The sequence below is a fragment of the Antechinus flavipes genome, chromosome 1, assembly GCF_016432865.1.
Source record: "Antechinus flavipes isolate AdamAnt ecotype Samford, QLD, Australia chromosome 1, AdamAnt_v2, whole genome shotgun sequence".
In the NCBI taxonomy this organism is placed as follows: domain Eukaryota; kingdom Metazoa; phylum Chordata; class Mammalia; order Dasyuromorphia; family Dasyuridae; genus Antechinus; species Antechinus flavipes.
In genome coordinates this window covers 721,116,743-721,134,904 of record NC_067398.1, presented here as the reverse complement: position 1 = coordinate 721,134,904, position 18,162 = coordinate 721,116,743, and the positions used below count along the sequence as shown (strand labels likewise).

At 45.6% G+C, this 18,162-nt stretch overlaps 1 protein-coding gene across 2 annotated transcripts in view; it reads right to left on the bottom strand.

Moving 5' to 3' along the window:
- The window catches only part of MAPK1 (mitogen-activated protein kinase 1), a 55,721-nt gene that overhangs the window by 25,226 nt on the left and 12,333 nt on the right, over positions 1-18,162 (bottom strand). The window contains exon 1 of one of the 2 annotated variants that reach the window (XM_051973287.1): positions 1,954-2,081. The exons of the other annotated variant lie outside the window; for it this stretch is intronic. Coding sequence (XP_051829247.1) covers positions 1,954-2,066 — 113 coding nt within the window. The 5' untranslated portion in view covers positions 2,067-2,081. Of the gene's footprint in view, positions 1-1,953; positions 2,082-18,162 lie in introns of those variants that run through there. 2 annotated transcript variants of the gene reach the window in all.

Genomic DNA, 18,162 nt, shown 5'->3' with positions numbered 1-18,162 from the left:
CCATCTTCCCTCGCGCCATCTTCCTGGCTCTTCAGTGACTAAGAGCCTCCATCTCTTGGCTCTGGGTCACTTGCCATCCTCTGCCCTGACTACCGACCTCCCTGAGCTCCTTTGGGTCCCAACCAAAACCGACCTGCAGGGAGCTTTCCCCGACCTCGTGCTTTCTCTATTATTTCCCCATGTCACCTACAGAGCTGGTTTGTACATATTGTCTGCTAGTAAAACATGCCCCCCACCCCCACCCCATGACAGTTCTTTGAAAGTTACAGGGAAGTCTTGTGCCTCTTTTTGTGGCCCCAGGGCTGAGCAGGGTGCCTGGCACGCAGCAAGTGCTCACTGAGAGTTCATCTACTGACTGTCTTCTTCAGTCTTCTCAGGTGTGTTCAACTCTCCTGGCTTCTGGGCTTTTCCTGCCAGAGATACTGGAATGGTTTTCCCTTTCCTTCTCCACCTCATTTTACAGATGAGGAAACTGAGTCAAACAGAGTGAAGGAACAAGTGTCTGAGGCTTCAATTGAACTCAGGTCCTCCTGGCTCCACTGGCCAACTCACCAGGAAGCACTCAGGTGCCCCCTCTGAGGACCAGGAGGTGTTAGAGAAACACACAGAAAGAATAAAACCAAGCCCTGGCTACCTCTACCAGACCACTCGGAATGTTTTTGTTCCCCTGAAGCTGAAAACAGAAAAGAATGACTCAGGCTTCCTTCTGTACCAAGGGAGAAAGAGGACCCGTGCCCTTCGTTGCGACTGCCTGTGCCAGGCAAGGGCCTGCTCGGCAAATAACCGGTCTGGTCCGCCCCTGGCCAGCCGCTCTGGCCACTCTCCAGAGTCCCCAGTGCTAAGTCAGTCCTCCCTGACAGGGGATGGGGCCTTCCCGGGGAGAAGGTTCAAGATGTAAACACCAGAGCAGCCCAAAGAGCCACCTGTGTTACGGGTCAGCGATCTGAGCGGGCATCTCGGGTGCCCGGGCCCGTTTACTCCGGCCGATCTCTCCCGACTGCGGCAATCTCTTCTCCCCTTCTCCCCGGTCTCCCTGGCAACCCTCCTCCTCATGTTCTCGCTTCTCCTTCTGAGGCACAGAAAGAAGCCCAAGGACCCAGTTCTGGCCCTTCCTGGTGCGGGCCTGAGGGAACTCATTGGCCCTCTGACCCTCAAGTTCTGCATTTGCAAAAGGAGGATCCGAACCGAAGCACCCACTAGAGCATGGCTAGGAGGCTCAAGGCAGCTCAGAGAATGGAACAGACACGTGTGGTAGCTGGGTGATCCTGGACAAGCCCCTTAACCCCATCTGGTCAAGGCTTCTCATCCGTAAAAGGGAGCTTTGCCAAGAGCTCAGCACAAGCCTGGCACTCACAAGGAGCCGTTGCCATCATCATGAAGAGCCAGGCAAATGCCAGGGGGCCCCTCGGCCCGGGCGTGGTGGAGCCGCCAGCAGACAATGAGACCTCTTACGTAAGCGCTGATGGCGGTCTCCTGGCCTCCTCCCCAGCCCGTTTCCTCCTCTGCAGAGGGACTGCACTGGTGGTCCTTCCCCCGCCCAGAGCCGGCTGCGATTCTGAAGACGTTCACTCGCTACTCAGAGCCCGCTGGGCCCGTTACTGTCACAATTCCTCCTGCTGCATTTCTCCCAAACGACGGTACTAAGTGAGCCTCCCCATGCCAGAGCCGCTTCCCCAGGGGCTGGCGCTGCTACGGCCGCCTCTTTTGACGGGCACGGGAGGGCTTTCAGTGCACGGCCAGGAAGGGATGATTGCCATCAGTAACACTATGGAAAACAAGGGAGGGGAACACAGCTGCATCCCTGAACAACTCAAGACAACCAGGATGCCGCAAGCCCATAATACAGTCCCTGTCAAAACTCATAGGATCCAATTCGATAATCACTTATGGATCACCTATTGTATGCAAAGCAGTAGAATAGATACTGGCAAAAAAAAAAAAAATGAAAAATACCTCTTGCCCTCAAAGAACTCCCATTTTACTGAGGGGAGATGGAGAATGTGGAAGTCCCAGGCAAGTGGGGATTGTCTCAGTCGTTGTAGTTCTATCTCCTGTGCCCGGTACATCGGAGGTCTTCATAAATACCTCGGGGACTTGGTGAATAAATAATAGTAATTTGGAGTGCACCCGAGTGGAGTCTGGAAGAAGACATGAATTCAGAGAATGAGGAGAGGGTAAAGAACATCCAAATGAGGGACCAGATAAAAGAATACGAACAGACAATTCTCAGATGAAGAAATTGAAACTATTTCTAGCCATATGAAAAGATGCTCCAAGTCATTAATAATCAGAGAAATGCAAATTAAGACAACTCTGAGATACCACAACCCACCTGTCAGATTGGCTAGAATGACAGGGAAAGATAATGGGGAATGTTGGAGGGAATGTGGGAAAACAGGGACACTGATACATTGCTGGTAGAATTGTGGATATATCCAGCCATTCTGGAGAGCGATTTGGAAGTATGCTCAAAAAACTATCAAACTGTGCATACTCTTTGACCCCGTAGTGTTTCAACTGGGCTTCTAACCCAAAGAGAGCTTAAAGGAGGGAAAGGGACCCGTATGTGCAAGAATGTTTGTGGCAGCCCTTTTGTAGTGGCTAGAAGCTGGAAAATGAATGGATGCCCATCAATGGGAGAATGGCTGGGTAAATTGTGGTATATGAACGTTATGGAATATTATTGTTCTGTAAGAAATGACCAGCAGGAGGATTTCAGAAAGGCCTGGAGAGACTTACTTGAACTGATGTGAGTGAAATGAGCAGGACCAGGAGATCATTATATACTTCAACAACAATATTATAGGATGATCAATTCTGATGAACCTGGCCATCCTCAGCAATGAGATGAACCAAATCAGTTCCAATGGAGCAGTAATGGACTGAACTAGCGACGCCCAGCGAAAGAACTCTGGGAGATGACTATGAACCATTACATAGAATTCCCAATCCCGCTATTTTTGCCTGCCGGCATTTTGGATTTCCTTCACAGGTTATTTCAGAGTCCAATTCTTTTTGTACAGCAAAATAACGATTTGATCATGTATATTTATTGTGTATCTAATTTATACTTTAATATATGGTCATCCTGCCATCTAGGGGAGGGGGTGGGGGGAAGGAGGGGAAAAATTGGAACAAAAGGTTTAGTAATTGTCAATGCTGTAAAATTACCCATTCATATAACTAGTAAATAAAAGGCTATTTTTTAAAAAAGAGAGAGAGGAAAAAAAACAAAAAACAAAAAACAAAAAAACAAAAAAAAAAGGACCAGAGGGATAAAAGCCAACATCAGGGAAATGACAAAGCCAGTCTGACCAGGATGTAGTCTGGGTGAAACCTGAGGCCCCTCTGAGGGGCTCTAAATGCCAAGCTGGTAGGACGGGAATTCTCCCCAAAGTGACAGGAGATGACTGAAGGCTCCTGATCAGGGAGAAGCTGAGCTCAAAGTGAGCTTTGCTCGACAGACGATCTGCAGAGAGAAGGACCTGAAGCAGGAAGTCCAATGAGGTTACTGGCAACAGTTCAGGCAATGGAGTAAGGGTTTGATGTGGAGAAGGGGGGTGCAATCCCCTCTGAAAATAAGCACTGATTATAATGCTTCCCCAGTCATGCCCACAAGGAGGCTTCTGCATCATGTCCGATTCTTCATGAGCCCATTTGGAGTTTTCTGTTCAGAGATACTGAATTAGTTTACCATTTCCTTCTTCAGTTCATTTTACAGATAAGAAAACTGAGGCAATCAGGATTTGCCCAGGGTCACATAGCTAGGAGTGTCTGAGGTTGGGTTCTCAAGACCGAGTTTTCTCGACTCCCAGCTCTAGCCACTGAGCTGTCCAGCTGCCAAAGGGGATAGAATATCTATACAGAGCTGAAGTTTTTTGTTGTCTGCTCATTAGCAAAAGTCTAAAACACACTAGAAGCACTTTAGGGGTTGGGAGTGGAATGGCGGAACAGAGAGGTGGCATCCTGAAAATACCGGTGGTAGAAATTGTGTGTGATTTCTAGAAAAAACTCACAGCTAACAAACTAATCCTATAAACAACCAAATGACCTGCCTGGAAAATTAAGGTAAACATGGGCCAAAAGGCCTTGCTCAAGGAATGATACGGACGGGCTTCCATCCAACGGGGGAAAAGCTCCAGGAGTGGCCGGAGCACTGCACCTGAACTCACCAGTTTCCACCCTAATCCCGTCTTTCCCATTTAACTAGCTCTGGAATCATGAGAAAATGACTTCCGGACCCAGCTCCTCAGTTACCTCATCTGTAAAAATGGGATAATATCCGCAGCTCTGAGCTCATAATGAGATAATCTATTTAAATTAGTTATTATAAAGGGAAGGCCTCCTAAATTTTAAAAGAAGCCACGACTGAAAATGACTGCCTTACATGATCTCATCTGCCCCTCACAACAGCCTGCACAAGGACCCGTGCCCGCGCACAGCTGGGCGCCAAGAGAACGTAAGCGTCAGGAACCCTGTTCGACAAGGCACCAGGTGTGGCTCACCTTGGACAAGGTTGTACGATCGGTAAATAAATAAAAAGCAGGGTTAGGGCTCCAGGCCTGCAGCAGGGTCTGGCATGCTCTCCACTTTCCCATGTGCTCCTGCATGTCACGTAGAGTTACATAAGAGCTCTAACTGCCTTAAAACAATGGCACATCTTGGAGTTTGTTTTACGAAGGGGAAAAATGGTCCAATTTGCTATTTCCTCCCTCCACCCACCTAAACACCGTTCTAAATTTACTCATTTACATTTCATTTGCATATTTACATTTTAATGTGTTTCATGCCATTGCAAATAACACATCCAAAATCTGGCTGAGTGCAAGCCTTTTGTCCTTTTTTTTTTGAGAGAGCGAGGAGAGAGAAGAAAGAAAAGAAAAGAAGGGGGGGCGAGAGGAGGGCAGAGCAATGATGAGGAGAGGGAAGAGAAAGAAAAAGTGGGAGGGGGAGAGAGACAGAGGGAGAGCGGGGAGGAGAAAGGCAGGTGAGATGCTCTATTTGGGGAAATTCTTGCTCCTCTGGTAGCAACGGTATGAAGTTGAATATCATTATCACCAAGTAAAATAAGCCATGGAGCCAAGATGGTGGCAGCAGGAGCATTTCTGCCAAATTCTCCCAACACTCCTTTCCAGACCACTTTTAAATAACCCGTCAAATGGGATTTAAGTGACAGAGGCACACAAGGTTGGGGTGAGACTTTTCTCCAGCCCAAGTCAAATGAGGAAGTCGGAAGCCATCTGTGACACTGGGATGGGGCTGGCCAGGAGTCCCCAAGGCAGCTGTGGCCTTTGGAGAGGCAGCACCAGGAGTTCTAACTTTCCAGAGACAACGGGGGGATGGGAGACCTGCTTAGAAAAAGTTACAGGGATTCCTGAATGGGCACTAGGCACTGAGCCGGGCTGTATCTGGCAACTCCTTGGCCATTATCCAGGGTCTCAGTTCCAGGGAAGCAGCCGTGGTCAGCTAGGAGTAGGATCCCTTCCTGCAAAAGAACCAGAGCCCGGACTAGGTGTCTCAAACTTAGGGGAGTAACCTCAACCTTCCCACACGAGCAGATTCGAATAGAGAGTTCAAGGTTAAGAAATATGCTGGGGGTGTTTCTATTGGGCTTATACCCCAAAGAGATACGAAAGAAGGGAAAGGGACCTGTATGTGCCAAAATGTTTGTAGCAGCCCTGTTTGTAGTGGCTAGAAACTGGAAAATGAATGGATGCCCATCAATTGGAGAATGGCTGGGTAAATTGTGGTATATGAATGTTATGGAATATTATTGCTCTGTAAGGAATGACCAGCAGGATGAATACAGAGAGGCTTGGAGAGACCTACATGGACTGATGCTAAGTGAGATGAGCAGAACCAGGAGATCATTATACACTTCAACAACGATATTGTATGAGGATATATTCTGATGGAAGTGGATTTCTATGACAAAGAGACCTAACTGAGTTTCAATGGATAAATGATGGGCAGAAACAGCTACACCCAAAGGAGGAACACTGGGAAACGAATGTGAACTATTTGCATTTTTGTTTTCCTTCCCAGGTTATTTATACCTTCTGAATCCAATTCTCCCTGTGCAATAAGAGAACTGTTAGGTTCTGCAAACATATATTGTATCTAGGATATACTGCAACATAGCCAACATTTATAGGACTGCTTGCCATCTAGGGGAGGGGGTGGAGGGAGGGAGGGGAAAAATCGGAACAGAAATGAGTGCAAGGGATAATGTTGTAAAAAAATTACCCTGGCATGGATTCTGTCAATATAAAGTAATTATTAAATAAAAATTAAAAAAAAAAAAAACGAAACATAAGCAAGTGCAAGGGATAATGTTGTAAAAAATTACCCTGGCATGGATTCTGTCAATACAAAGTTATTATTAAATAAAATAAAATTTAAATTAAAAAAAAAAAAGAAAGAAAGAAATATGCTGGGGGGAAATGAGCAAACAATAAGTTTTAAAAATAAAAAAAATTTTAAAAAAAGAATCTGACCACAATAAGACACTCTGGTGACAGAGAAGAGCAAAACACAAACCAGAAGATATGTCTCAAAGAAAAAACATGCAGGCTGAAAACAAGCCCCAACAAGAATTCCTAGGCAAGCTAAAGAAAGAGGGGAAAGAAATCATTGGAAAAATCACATAAGAGTGGTAGAGGAAAAATTTGGGGGGTGGGGAAGCGAGAACAATGCGAGAAATGGGAATTAACATCTTTGTTTAAAAAAGGCATAAAAAATATTTTTTAAAAAAATTAACATTTAAAAAAGTGACCAAATCTTAAGTAAAAAGAGATATAAAACTTCACTGATGAAAATAATTTCTTAAAAAATAGCTTTAATCAAGTGGAAATTAATGACTTCATGAGACAGCGAGAAACAATAATACAAAGTTAAATCAGATATTATATTTTTAGAACTATAAAAATCTCATTGAATGTTCAATGAAGTCTACTGCTGCTGCTTCTTAGGGTGGAGAGTTAAAAAGACCTAAGTCTAAGTCCAGCCTCAGATATCTACTAGTGGTGTGAGCGTGGGAAAGTCAGTTAAGTGCCTCCAGCCTCAATTTACCAATCTGTAAAATAAGATAATAAGAGTAGCACCTAAGTCTCAGAGTGGTTGTGAGACTCACAAGAGAATGTAAAGTGCTTTGGTGGGAGGGAAGAGAGGCTGTGTCTGTGTGCCCGGGCAGACGGTTGTTATTATGTTAGCCACAAACACTACCAGATGCTCTGGGCCTCCTCCTGTACGGACCTGGAGGGACTGGTCACCCAGCTCCACAGAAAGGAGTCACCAGGGACTCAGAGTGAGGTGAGGAAAAGGTGGTCAGAGGAGAGGGTCCAGAAAGGCCCCAGCACTCCTGGTAGACTGGCAGGATACAGTAGGCACGGGCACTGGTAGTGTGCTCTGGCTGTAGGTTCTAACCTGGACAGGGCGAGGCCCAAATGAATCCCAGCCGTGTGGCTGGTGCCACAGAGTCCAAGCCAGCAAAGGTCTGGGGGAAAGCAAGTTCCTCACCGTCAGATTTGGGAATGGGCCCCCCCACCCTGGTGCTGGGGCAAAGAGAATGTTTCTTTTCTGTCTGTGCCTCGTGGGAAAACTGAGGATCTCTCAAAGGAGGCAGCCCTTAATGGGCATATATAAGGGGGCCCCCAAGAACCAGGTTCTAGTCTGGCTTGGGGCTGGGTCTCCTCAGCGCCGGTCAGAAGGCAGCTTCAAGATTGGCAGGAAAGAGAGGGCGCAGACCCGCGGGGGCTGGTACAGTCCTCTGAGAGATGTCAGCGGGGAAGAATGAAGCTGCAGCTTCGTGAAAGAAGTCTTCGGGTCTAAATTGGCAAGAACTCCTTGTTCATCTGAACAGGTGGTGTAGTGTTACATAACAGATGCTAAACTAGGTAGAGAGCTGGGGGAGGGGGAGCAATGTATAATTATAACTGTAAATTGCCAGTTAAAAAAAAGCCAACATTTAGCGATGTAAAACAAATTCCTTTTATCCCATTAGAGACTCCCTGTTTGCCAGCCCTTTTCATCCTATGCCATCTGGAGAGCTCGCCACGTGTCACCAGTGTGTCCAGGAAGGGGCAAGGAGGAGCCAGGGTGATAGAGAGCCGACAGCTGTGGCTGTGGCAGGGGAGCCAGGAGAAGGAAAGGAATAAGGAGGAGATGAGCAGGCGCGATGTGGTGTCTGGGGAGATGGAAGGAAAGGAGAAAGGGACGAGTGTAAGGCAGCTGAAGAGAAGAAGGGAAACCCACCAGTCAGGGTCCTTTTTGAAAACCAGAAATGAGTCCGGTTCTCACGGTGGGCCGACCATTTTAATTACAGGACCAACGCCCTGTGTCCTGGGCAGGAGGAGGCCCAGAAAAGGGAAAGCTTGGAGGACAGAGCTCCGGGTGGAAGGAGAAAGAAGGGAGAAAGCCAGCTGCCAGAGACCAGGGACCACATGCGCTGTGACCCGCTGATCCAAATCCAGCTTCCCATCCAGTAAATGCCAGGGTTCCTGACAGTTGGTGCACGAGCTGACACTTCTGCTCAATCATATTATCCCACAGTCTCTACCGGACCCACGAAATGCCGCTAGAATTGGACTCTCCACAACCCAACAACTCCAAAGACAAAGAATCCGACATTTATGAATGACATCTGACGTTGTTTTCAAAGACTGCCAGCCTTACCTAAAAGAGAAGCAGTTGTCAGGCTTCCCTCATCTCCACAAAATGGTTTTCTTGCTAGCACACACCATAGAGCAAGCCGCCTGCTTCCAGTCCACCAAACAGTACTCAGCTCAGACCTCTCTAAGGCAGCCCAAACAGGAAGGGTACTCGCCGGTGTGAGGAGGGTGGCTTCCATGGGCAAAAGCCACTTCCGGGCCTTTGTCCTGTAGCAGAGGGACCCCACGTTCTTTAGAAAAGCTTCCTTGACAGTTACGTTAAATTCAATCTAATGAAAATGTTCTGTGGAATCAGGGGTCTCCCCCTCAGTCTCCTAACAAGTCAATCCCGTAACTTTCTATTTCTTATTGCATTGGGAACACCAAGATGTGCAGATGGAGGGCTTCTGGAAACACAAGGTTAAGCAAGACTTCGGTGAGATTCAGGAGGAAGGTTTCTTTACATCTGGGGGAACAGCAAAGGAAGCTCGGCAAAGCCACAGAAAGAAATGGAGGATCAGCCAGAGGCTGTGGTTTCCCTAGTGAGGATCCCTTTTGTGTGTGGGGAGTCTGTCCTTTAACAAAGATCGTGTAGTGACCCCCTTCTAATAGCAAGTGCCTCTGATCGGGCTGTCTCAGAACTGAATCCAAATGCGTCTTCAATGGCAGACACAGAAGCACTATATAATATATATAAATATACAGCTGCCATTATTACTACTAGTTTAGTATGAAAGAAAAATGAAGTAAAAAATATCCATCAAGTACTTCCTGCGTGCCAAGCAATGTACCAGGACCCGGTGACACAAACTGAGATGGACAAACGGGGGGCAAGGAAGGGACTCTGCTCGGGGGAATCACAACAATCTTCTTCCAGAACAGACTGGAGAGCCATTCCTAGACCCAGCAAGACTTGGAGGTGGTGAGCTATGGAAGCGCACACTGGGGCCTGTAGGTTAGGCGAGTGTGAACTCACTTGCAAGCAGGAAGGCTCCGAGCCCTCTGTGTCTAAGGGAAGTGATCAAGTTTGGGGCACCTGCCAAGAGCACTACTGTGACGGACCCAAGGCCCCCTCTGGTTCGAAGGAGGTGTCAGAGAAGCCCACAAGGAGAAGCTATTGAGGCTTCAATGGAGGTTTAGAGACCTTGGTGACATTTCCCCAAAGCAAAAACCTGCTAAAAAAAACCTGGTGCCTGAACATAGGCTCTAGATACTCTGTAAATTGTAGTGGTGAGGCTCTATTTTCACCAAAAAACTTCATCTCCCAAAGCTTCAAAGAGCAACCTAACTCAGAACAGAGCCCTGTGACAGCAAAGACATTTCTGTGGAGAAGGAGCAGGGGAGCCTTCTGTGACCGACAGAACCCTGCTGCCATCCTTGGGACGGGCTTTCTCTTCTCTCCCTCCACAAAACCTGTGGGAGCACTGAGGCTTTGGGCCAAGTTTACATGACATGTTAAGTTTAAAAATGTCCCCAATGTGCTAAGTCTGTCACCGATCCTCTAGGAACAGATTATGATCTATTAATGAACTTGCATGTCTGGGTGGCCTATCAACTGCTCTGGATTTCCCAAGATGAGGGCCCAGTTCTGTGCATTTATTTTAAACAGTACATACCTTTGGAATGAGTTACTGAAGCCCTTAGTGCAACAAGGAATTTATAGCTGCCAACAGTTGGCCATAGAGATCCGATCCCTTAAAACAAACGCCACAGTGTTTATATCCAGCCTTCCCCGGGATAGGCCTCAAGGCCAGCCATTTCTGCTGTCCCAGACCACTGAAGCAAAGCCAATTTTATTTCCCTGGACCTTCCACACAAGCCGTGAGCCACCCACCAAGGACACAGAAGGAAGGGTCGCAACAAAGTCACACTTAGAATCTCAAACCCTCCTCACTCCTTCAATCGTTTAACAGATTCTGACCTCAAATTCCAACAATGAAAAAAAATGAGATTCTAATGATCTGTGATCTCCCTGACACAAATGCAGACCGTGATCCATTTCATCCCTTCCTGCCCTCTCATAAATCCTGCAGACCGGGTAACAGAAATCTTCTCCTAGGCTTCTAACCATTCCCTAGCTACGTGGAGCAGATCATCAGGCAGGTGTCACCCTGAAGCCATCTTCCTGTCACTAAGGGGCTGGCCAAACTTTTCTCCATTAATTATTTTATGATGTTTCTTGCACACTGTAATTGCCTATCTACACTCACTAGTTCTCCAGTGTTGCTTGGGAGACTCCAGATTTGGATTCTCTGGAGGTGGTGATGGTCCGAGATCCAGAGGCCCAGAATGCATCCTTGGTGACATTTCCCAAAGCAAGTCAGCCCACTTTTCTGCCATCCTGTGACTCCTCCCAATCACTGTGCGCCCTGGCTTTCCCACCGTACTCTACCTGGTCACGCTGCTTGTGGGACTGTGGTTCAGTTTGGGGCACGGCATTTTCAGAAGCGCAATACTAAGTTGGAGACTGCCCAGAGGGAAACAATCCCTCCCACATGTGTCACTTCCAGAATGTGCATCCCTCCTCCGCACCCACTTTGTTGGGCTGAGCCCACAGGAGGCTGCAAAACCAAGAGTCCAAATGTGGCCACTCTAACGTTGGAGAAGTAATTGTTTCCTAGACAAATGCTGACCGGTCTTTCCCTAATTTTGCAACTGATGGGTAGACTGAGAAGATGGCTGGACAGCTCCTGAAACATCCCCCCTCCCATGACTTTGCCCAATTCATCCTCCAACGCTCTGGGGGGCTCACACCGAGGTTTCTGAACTGCTAGCTGGCTTAGAATGTGACTATTTCCACCACGATCCTCTATTTTGGCAAAGGAATTTCTATTCTAAGCTAGCAAAGTACTCTCTCTGTCCACTTAGAAAAGCCACGAGGCACTTCTAGTGGTTGGCTGAGGCAGATAGGTTATTACTCCTCTTTGTGGTCATTACTCATTTATTATTCGGTCCTTTCAATCGAGTCCAACTCTTCTTGACCCCATTTGGGGTTTTCTAGACAGAAATACTGGAGTGGTTTGCCATTTCCTTCTCTAGTTCATTTTACAGATGAGAAAACTGAGACAAACAGGGTGAAGTGACTTGCCCAAGATCACACAATTAATCAGTATTTGAGACCAGATTTGAACTCAATAAAATGCATCTTCCTGACGTTAGGCCCAATGCTCAATTTATTGTGCCATGTAGCAACATTCATTCATATTGTAGAAACACTGAGTAACTGGCCCCAAAAGAGAACAAGGACATGAGAACACAGGCTTTAATGGAGAGAAATGACTTTCCCAAGAACTGGTAGTGAGAAGTATCTAAGACAGAACTCAATTCCTGGTCTCCAGGCTCCAATTCCCACACTCACTTTCCACTACCAAGTTCAAGAGATGTCAATTCTTTTATCTTTTCCCCTTTATCAAAAGTAAAGTACAAATAGGTCAGGTAGGAGATATTTTAATTGAATATTATCATTTACATATACAACGTATCTACCTATACATATATAATTGTGTCTATAGTATTAACAGAATGTAATTTTCTTTATTCCACATATAAATTTATTTATTATATAATTTTCCTTTGTCCTTTTATTAAATGAAATATTTGCAGAGCACTTGGAATAGTGCCTGGCACATAATAGTGTTTTAAAAGTTATTCTTCTCCTCTTCTTTCCCATTATACACTTAATCAAGGGTCATATCCTAATATTATATTGTATATAACAAAATCAATGTCTCTCAAGTTTTTTTTTTCATCAGTAAAATGGGGATAAAAACATCCTGCATCTGACTCACAGATTTGGTGTGAAGATCAAGGGAGAGAATAAGTATAAAACCTTAAAATACCTTATAAATGCTACCTACTGCTATAAGAACGAGCAAAAAACGATGATGGATGACACTGTAAACTTCTGTTATATTCCCCACCTTCTCACTCTGATCTTATCTTCTAATATGGGGTTTATATTAACCTTTGCTCAACCAAGCAGTCTCATTAAAATGGACTTCCACGTCGGTCCCCAGCTAAGCCACACGATGCCCATCGTGTCGTCCTCATCTCTTCTTGAGGACTGGGGCCCTTTTCATTTTTTGCTCTTTTATCCTTTCTGGAAGCTGCCAAGTATTAAAGTGCACAGTGATTTCATCTGAAAGGTACTAGAACTTTATTCCTTGAAAGGAGGTTGCTGCATAGTAAAAGCTAACATTTCTATTACATGCCAGTCAGTTTACCAGGAGCTTTACAATTATATTCTCATTTGATCTTTACAACTTTGGGAGAGAAGTTCTATTGAGAAATTTGAAACCAGATTTTCCTGGCTCCAGATCTGATGCTCTATCCACTGAGCCACCCTGCTGCTATCTCTGTGCTTGTGGCTATGCTTATAATGAACAGGTATACCATAAAATGGTGCTACTTCTTGCCTTTAGATATACAATAAAAGCAGTTCCTTTTTTTGCCTCCCCGAAAATAAACCACGAGCCATCCTTCCATTTAGCTCTTTTATCTTCTCATTTTATTTATATCAAGAATGTCAAAAGTGATGTGATTAAGGAGAATGTCAACCTAATGGACATTAGACAAGATTTCACATATAGCACGTTGACTTGTGAATATTTAGAGGTATTTTTAAAACCAGCATAATTCTTGAAATCCCCTGCTTGCCCTCTTCCAGTTGACCACAATCACTGCAGAAGGAGCCCACAAGACTGAGGCTCCATTTTGTTGTCTTTGTATCTCGAGTTGCTGTGGCCAAAGAAAAGGCTCAGTGAGCTGCCTAACTTGTGACTAACCTCTCCGTTCTTAATAAAAATGATCTGCAGACCGACTATGTTTGTCCCTGGCCCAAATTCTCACGGAGGACGGGGCAGAAGTGGCCAGAGCCAGGCCCAATCAGTTTGCACCTGCACTTATACTTCATCTTTAAATAAGCTTCGCTGTATTCATCCCTTGTTTGTGGATCTGTTGGCTTTCTCCATTAAGGTAAGAACTCCCTAAGCCAAGGGCTGCTTTTCCACTTTCTTTAACTCACCAGCACTTAGCACAGTGCCCCAAACCGAACAGACTGAATAAACACTTAGTGACTTGATGGGGCTGCCCAGCTCCAGCTTCTTTGATTTTTTATTTCTTTTCTTTAAGGAGCTGATCCATTCCCATTCTAGCTAGAGGACCCTCCAATTTTTTTCTCTAATCCTTGACTCCTAAAGTTTATACTTCCACCTAATTACTAGACATACTTCTATCATAAACGTCCTCTGTTATCTAAAGCACTGTCTAAAACCAAAGTCATCACGTCCCATTTTCTATTATCCCCGTAATCAGCTTCCTCTTCTGCCATATAACATCTCTACTGCTCATCTGATGACAAGGTTGGAAAGACAGCACTTATATCTCTTGACTTTTTTCTTTCAATTCAATCAATGGTCAAACTTTGTTCCTTTCTATTCCCATTACAACTAGTCTCATTCAGGCCTTCATTTTCTGTCCCTGAGCCTGCTACTTGCTTCCCTTTCCAATAAAGACCTGCTGAACAGCAGTGACTAAGCTTACTAAGATACACAGGCTCACTGAATACCTGAACAAACACATGATCACATTAGAATTTTAATCAAATTATTATTTTTATCCTAAAAAGGGACCTTAGAGCCTATATAACACAACTCGATCACACTGCTGAGGACATAAAGGCCCACATAGTATTCAAGTAACTTCCTTAAAATTAAAAAGCTAATTCAAACTTTCAACAGACATTTATTGAGCAATAGTGAGAGAATAAAGCCATAAAAGAAAAAACAGTCAGCTCTTAAAATGTGCTAAGTCCTGTGCTAAGAATTTGGAAAACAGGAGAAAAGCAAGCCAGATTCCTGACACTATAATTAGCCTTACAAATCTATACCAAGAAAAAGATTTAGTTAATAGTGGAAATAAAAGTTAAAGAGAAGAGATCAAAGTCAGCCAAGGTTTACTGAGCACCTACTATGTTCTAGATAAACCCTGGAAACAACAACAACAACAAAAAAAAGGGTAAAAACAGTACCTGCTCAAAAGAATGTTATAATCTAAGGAAGAGACAACACAAATGCTTCGGTAAAACAAAAGGATTTAGACATGGAAGAAATTGGCAATCATCTCAGAGGGAAAGCACTAACATTAAGGGGAACTGGAAAAGGTATTTGAAAAAGGTAGGATTTTAGCAGAGATTAGAAAGGGGGGGAGGGGAGAGAAGGGGCAGCTAGATGGCCCAGATTCATCTCCCTGAGTTCAAATAGGTCCTCAGAGAGTTCCTAGATGTGGGACCCTGAGTACGCCACTTAACCCTTTGCCTCAGTTATCCCATCTATAAAATGAGCAGAAGAAAATTGTCCAAATGGAGTCAAAGGAAAAACAACATGAAAGCCATGAAATGAAGAGGATTCCAAGCTCTGGGATAGTCAGTAAAAAGGTATGGGATCTGGAGATGGAGTTCCTTTGTTCAAGGAACTGCAAGAAAACCTATGTCAGTGATCACAGATCACATGGAGAGAGTAACTGGAAAGGCAGGAAGGGGCCAAGTCATGAACGGCTCTAAAAGCCAAACAGAGGCTTTCGGGTTTGAGACTGGAGGCAACAGGGGCCAATGAGCCTGAATCAAGGGATGGCACTTTAGAGGAAGATGGATTAGAGCAGACCATACTATTACTACTCTGCTGGCCCTGGCATAAGGGAATGAAGGCCTGGAGGAGGCAAAGAAAAGAAGGGCCGTTTCTAAGAAATACTGGTAAGGTAGAATCAAAATAATGCCAAGTTTAAAAAATCATCAAAAATCTTTTAAAAAATCAAGGTGGCAGAAACCTTTTAAAGCAGAGAGGAACGAGTGGGTTTGAGAACAACCTTAAGGTACCAGAAGAAAGAGTCCCAAAGAACCAAGGGGCAGAACACTTCAAAAGCTGTTGGAAAAGCTGCCCATCAATGGCTATTTTTTAAAACCGAGTTACCTTGGAAACAGGGATGTTTTGCCATATAAAAGAACAATTCAATTCAATATACATTTGTCAGGAGCCTAAAATGAAGTAGCTAATAAGAGTGGGTGAGAAGGAAAAGGAGCTACTACATAAAAGGTACTAATGGAGGGGCACAAAGAGCTTCCTAATCTCTAAGGCAGCACCCTATCATGGACTCTGAAGGCTCTCAAAGCCACCATTCTTTCCCATTAACTGCCAGATTTCTCCAAAGCCTGTTCCACACCAGCTGCCTCCATTTCCTACCCTTTTAGGGGCCCACAAATTGGCTCCTCCTAGATCACTGAGAGAACAAGAAAGAACAAATCTCAACTAGAGAGCATCCCTTGGCTCCTGGCTCTCAGAACGGGTCCTGAAGATGGGCTGAAAGCAAGTCTCTACAAACATATGTAGAATGAGTCATGGGGAGGACTATGTGATCAACCTAGAGACAGGGGCTTGAACCAGACTGCAAGGTCTCTCGGATGATGATGAAATTCATAACAATAACAATAGTAACAAGAAGACGAACGTTTACAGAGTGCTCGTTATGAGCCAAGAATCAGTGTTAAATGTTTTCCATTTACTATTTCATTAATCTTTGTGACAACCCTAGAAATACTAGTATTTTTTCTGTTATTAAGCCCACTTTACAGTGGAAGAAATGGAGAAAGAATAAATGACTTCCCAGGGTCACACTGCTAGTCTCTAATCTGAATCCCCCTATCCCCACACTAGCCAGCTGTCTCTTAAGATGCCCACGAGAGACAACTCCAAGCCTATCAAGGAGTCACAGAACATGGCAATCATGAGCTATAGCAACAGGATGATCCGATTGCTCCGGCTCTGGACTGATTGGTTCTGAGGGCTTTCTCTGACAGACTTTGGGAGAAACATTCATTTGGTTAAAAGGGAGCTCTCGGCATTGCCGACTGGAACCGATGCTGAAGATGAGGTGGGGGAGGATGGCTAAGGGAAGAAGCACCGCCCCGCCCCTTACCCCCCCAGCCAGAAGTAACCAAACCACGGTCTCCTCAGGCTGGCAGAGCAGAGCAATCCCCCAGTTTCATGGCTGGGCCAGACAAAAAGGAAAGGCTGAGCGGTGATCAGAGTACGCAGTGGGGCAGCCTTCCCACCAGGGAAGGATCAACCACAGAGGCCAAAGGGAAAGTGTCCAACTACCCATGGGGGCTGGGAGTGGGGAAGGCTTTGCCAGCCATAAAGGGGGTGTGTAGGGCTCTGTGCAGACCAGGAGTGCCACACCTGTGGTGATGCTCACGGACCTCGAAGGTATTTCTTCACCAGCATCAGAGTAAATAAGCCCCTCTGCACACCTTGGACCTCCCCAATGGGCCTGAAGAAGGCCCCCCGCTTCCCATGCCCATGCTGGCTGCCCCCAGAGGCACAAAGGCCCGCCCTCCCAGTCTCCACCCCCTGGCTTCCTTCCAATCCCAGCTGCCATTTACCCTTCCATGAGGAGTCTTAGCCAGTCCTCCCTTATCTCGATGCCCTCCCCAGCCTCTCCTATACACAGCTGTGTAGACGTGGCCCTCCCCAGGAGAAGAAGAGACCCTGGAGAGCAGGAGTTCTGGAGCTCTGCTTTTTGGGTTTTTTGGGTTTTTTTTTTTTTTTTTTTGTATTTCTCCACATGCCCAGGTCTTAGCCCCAGGTCCTGGTCACAGCACAGGAGGCGCTCAAGAAATGCGAAGTGACGGTGCTGTCGCTGAAACTCTGACTCAAAGCTCATTTGTCCCGACAGATGTGGTGTTCAATCCCATCCTGGCCCAAGCAGTGGGCTGACCCACTTCTCTAAAAGCAGTGCTCCCCCTCTACCCAAGGACACACTAGCACTTACCTCTCGGGGCCCCAAGTCGAAGACTTACCTTCTGAGGCTCCATTTCTTGACCTGTAAATGGGCTGACAGTGCTCTCATCTCACAAGCTCAAGTAAAGTAATGCCCCCTAAAAGCCTGTTAAAACTCCCAAGCACCACGTTAATGTGAGCTATGACTCAGTGCTCTCGGAGGCGCCTCCCAGCCCTAGTGATTTTACCACGCTCTCCTTCAGAGCAAAGATAAGAAGTTCTATCAACACATTTGGAGATTTGTAATGTCACCTCCCACATTTCTTCAACTCCCAAATGAATCTTCTATGTAAACATTTTCTGAGTTTGGCATAATTACTCCAAGGAAACCTACCCAGTTTGGCTGGAAGACCACCTGTCAGGGAGGTTACACAAGGCACTACCACGCTGGTGGGAGGTGGATTCTTGGATTGCTGAAATCCCTTCCAACTCCAGAAGACTATGAAACAACTCTAATTAAATGCCATTTCCCAGAACGCTGTAATTATACTTCATCTCATCAGTCTTAGAAAACGCAGAGGGTCAGCGGCACTCTGCCTCGATTCCCTCAGTGGTACTTTATGGAAAGTCTTACCGGTGTTTGTTCCCATTCAGTTTGAGATTCAGAAAAGAAAGTGTGATTGTTCCAATTTTCAGTTGGGAAGAAACCTAAGAAAAGCTACTTCAGGATCCTGATTCAAAGA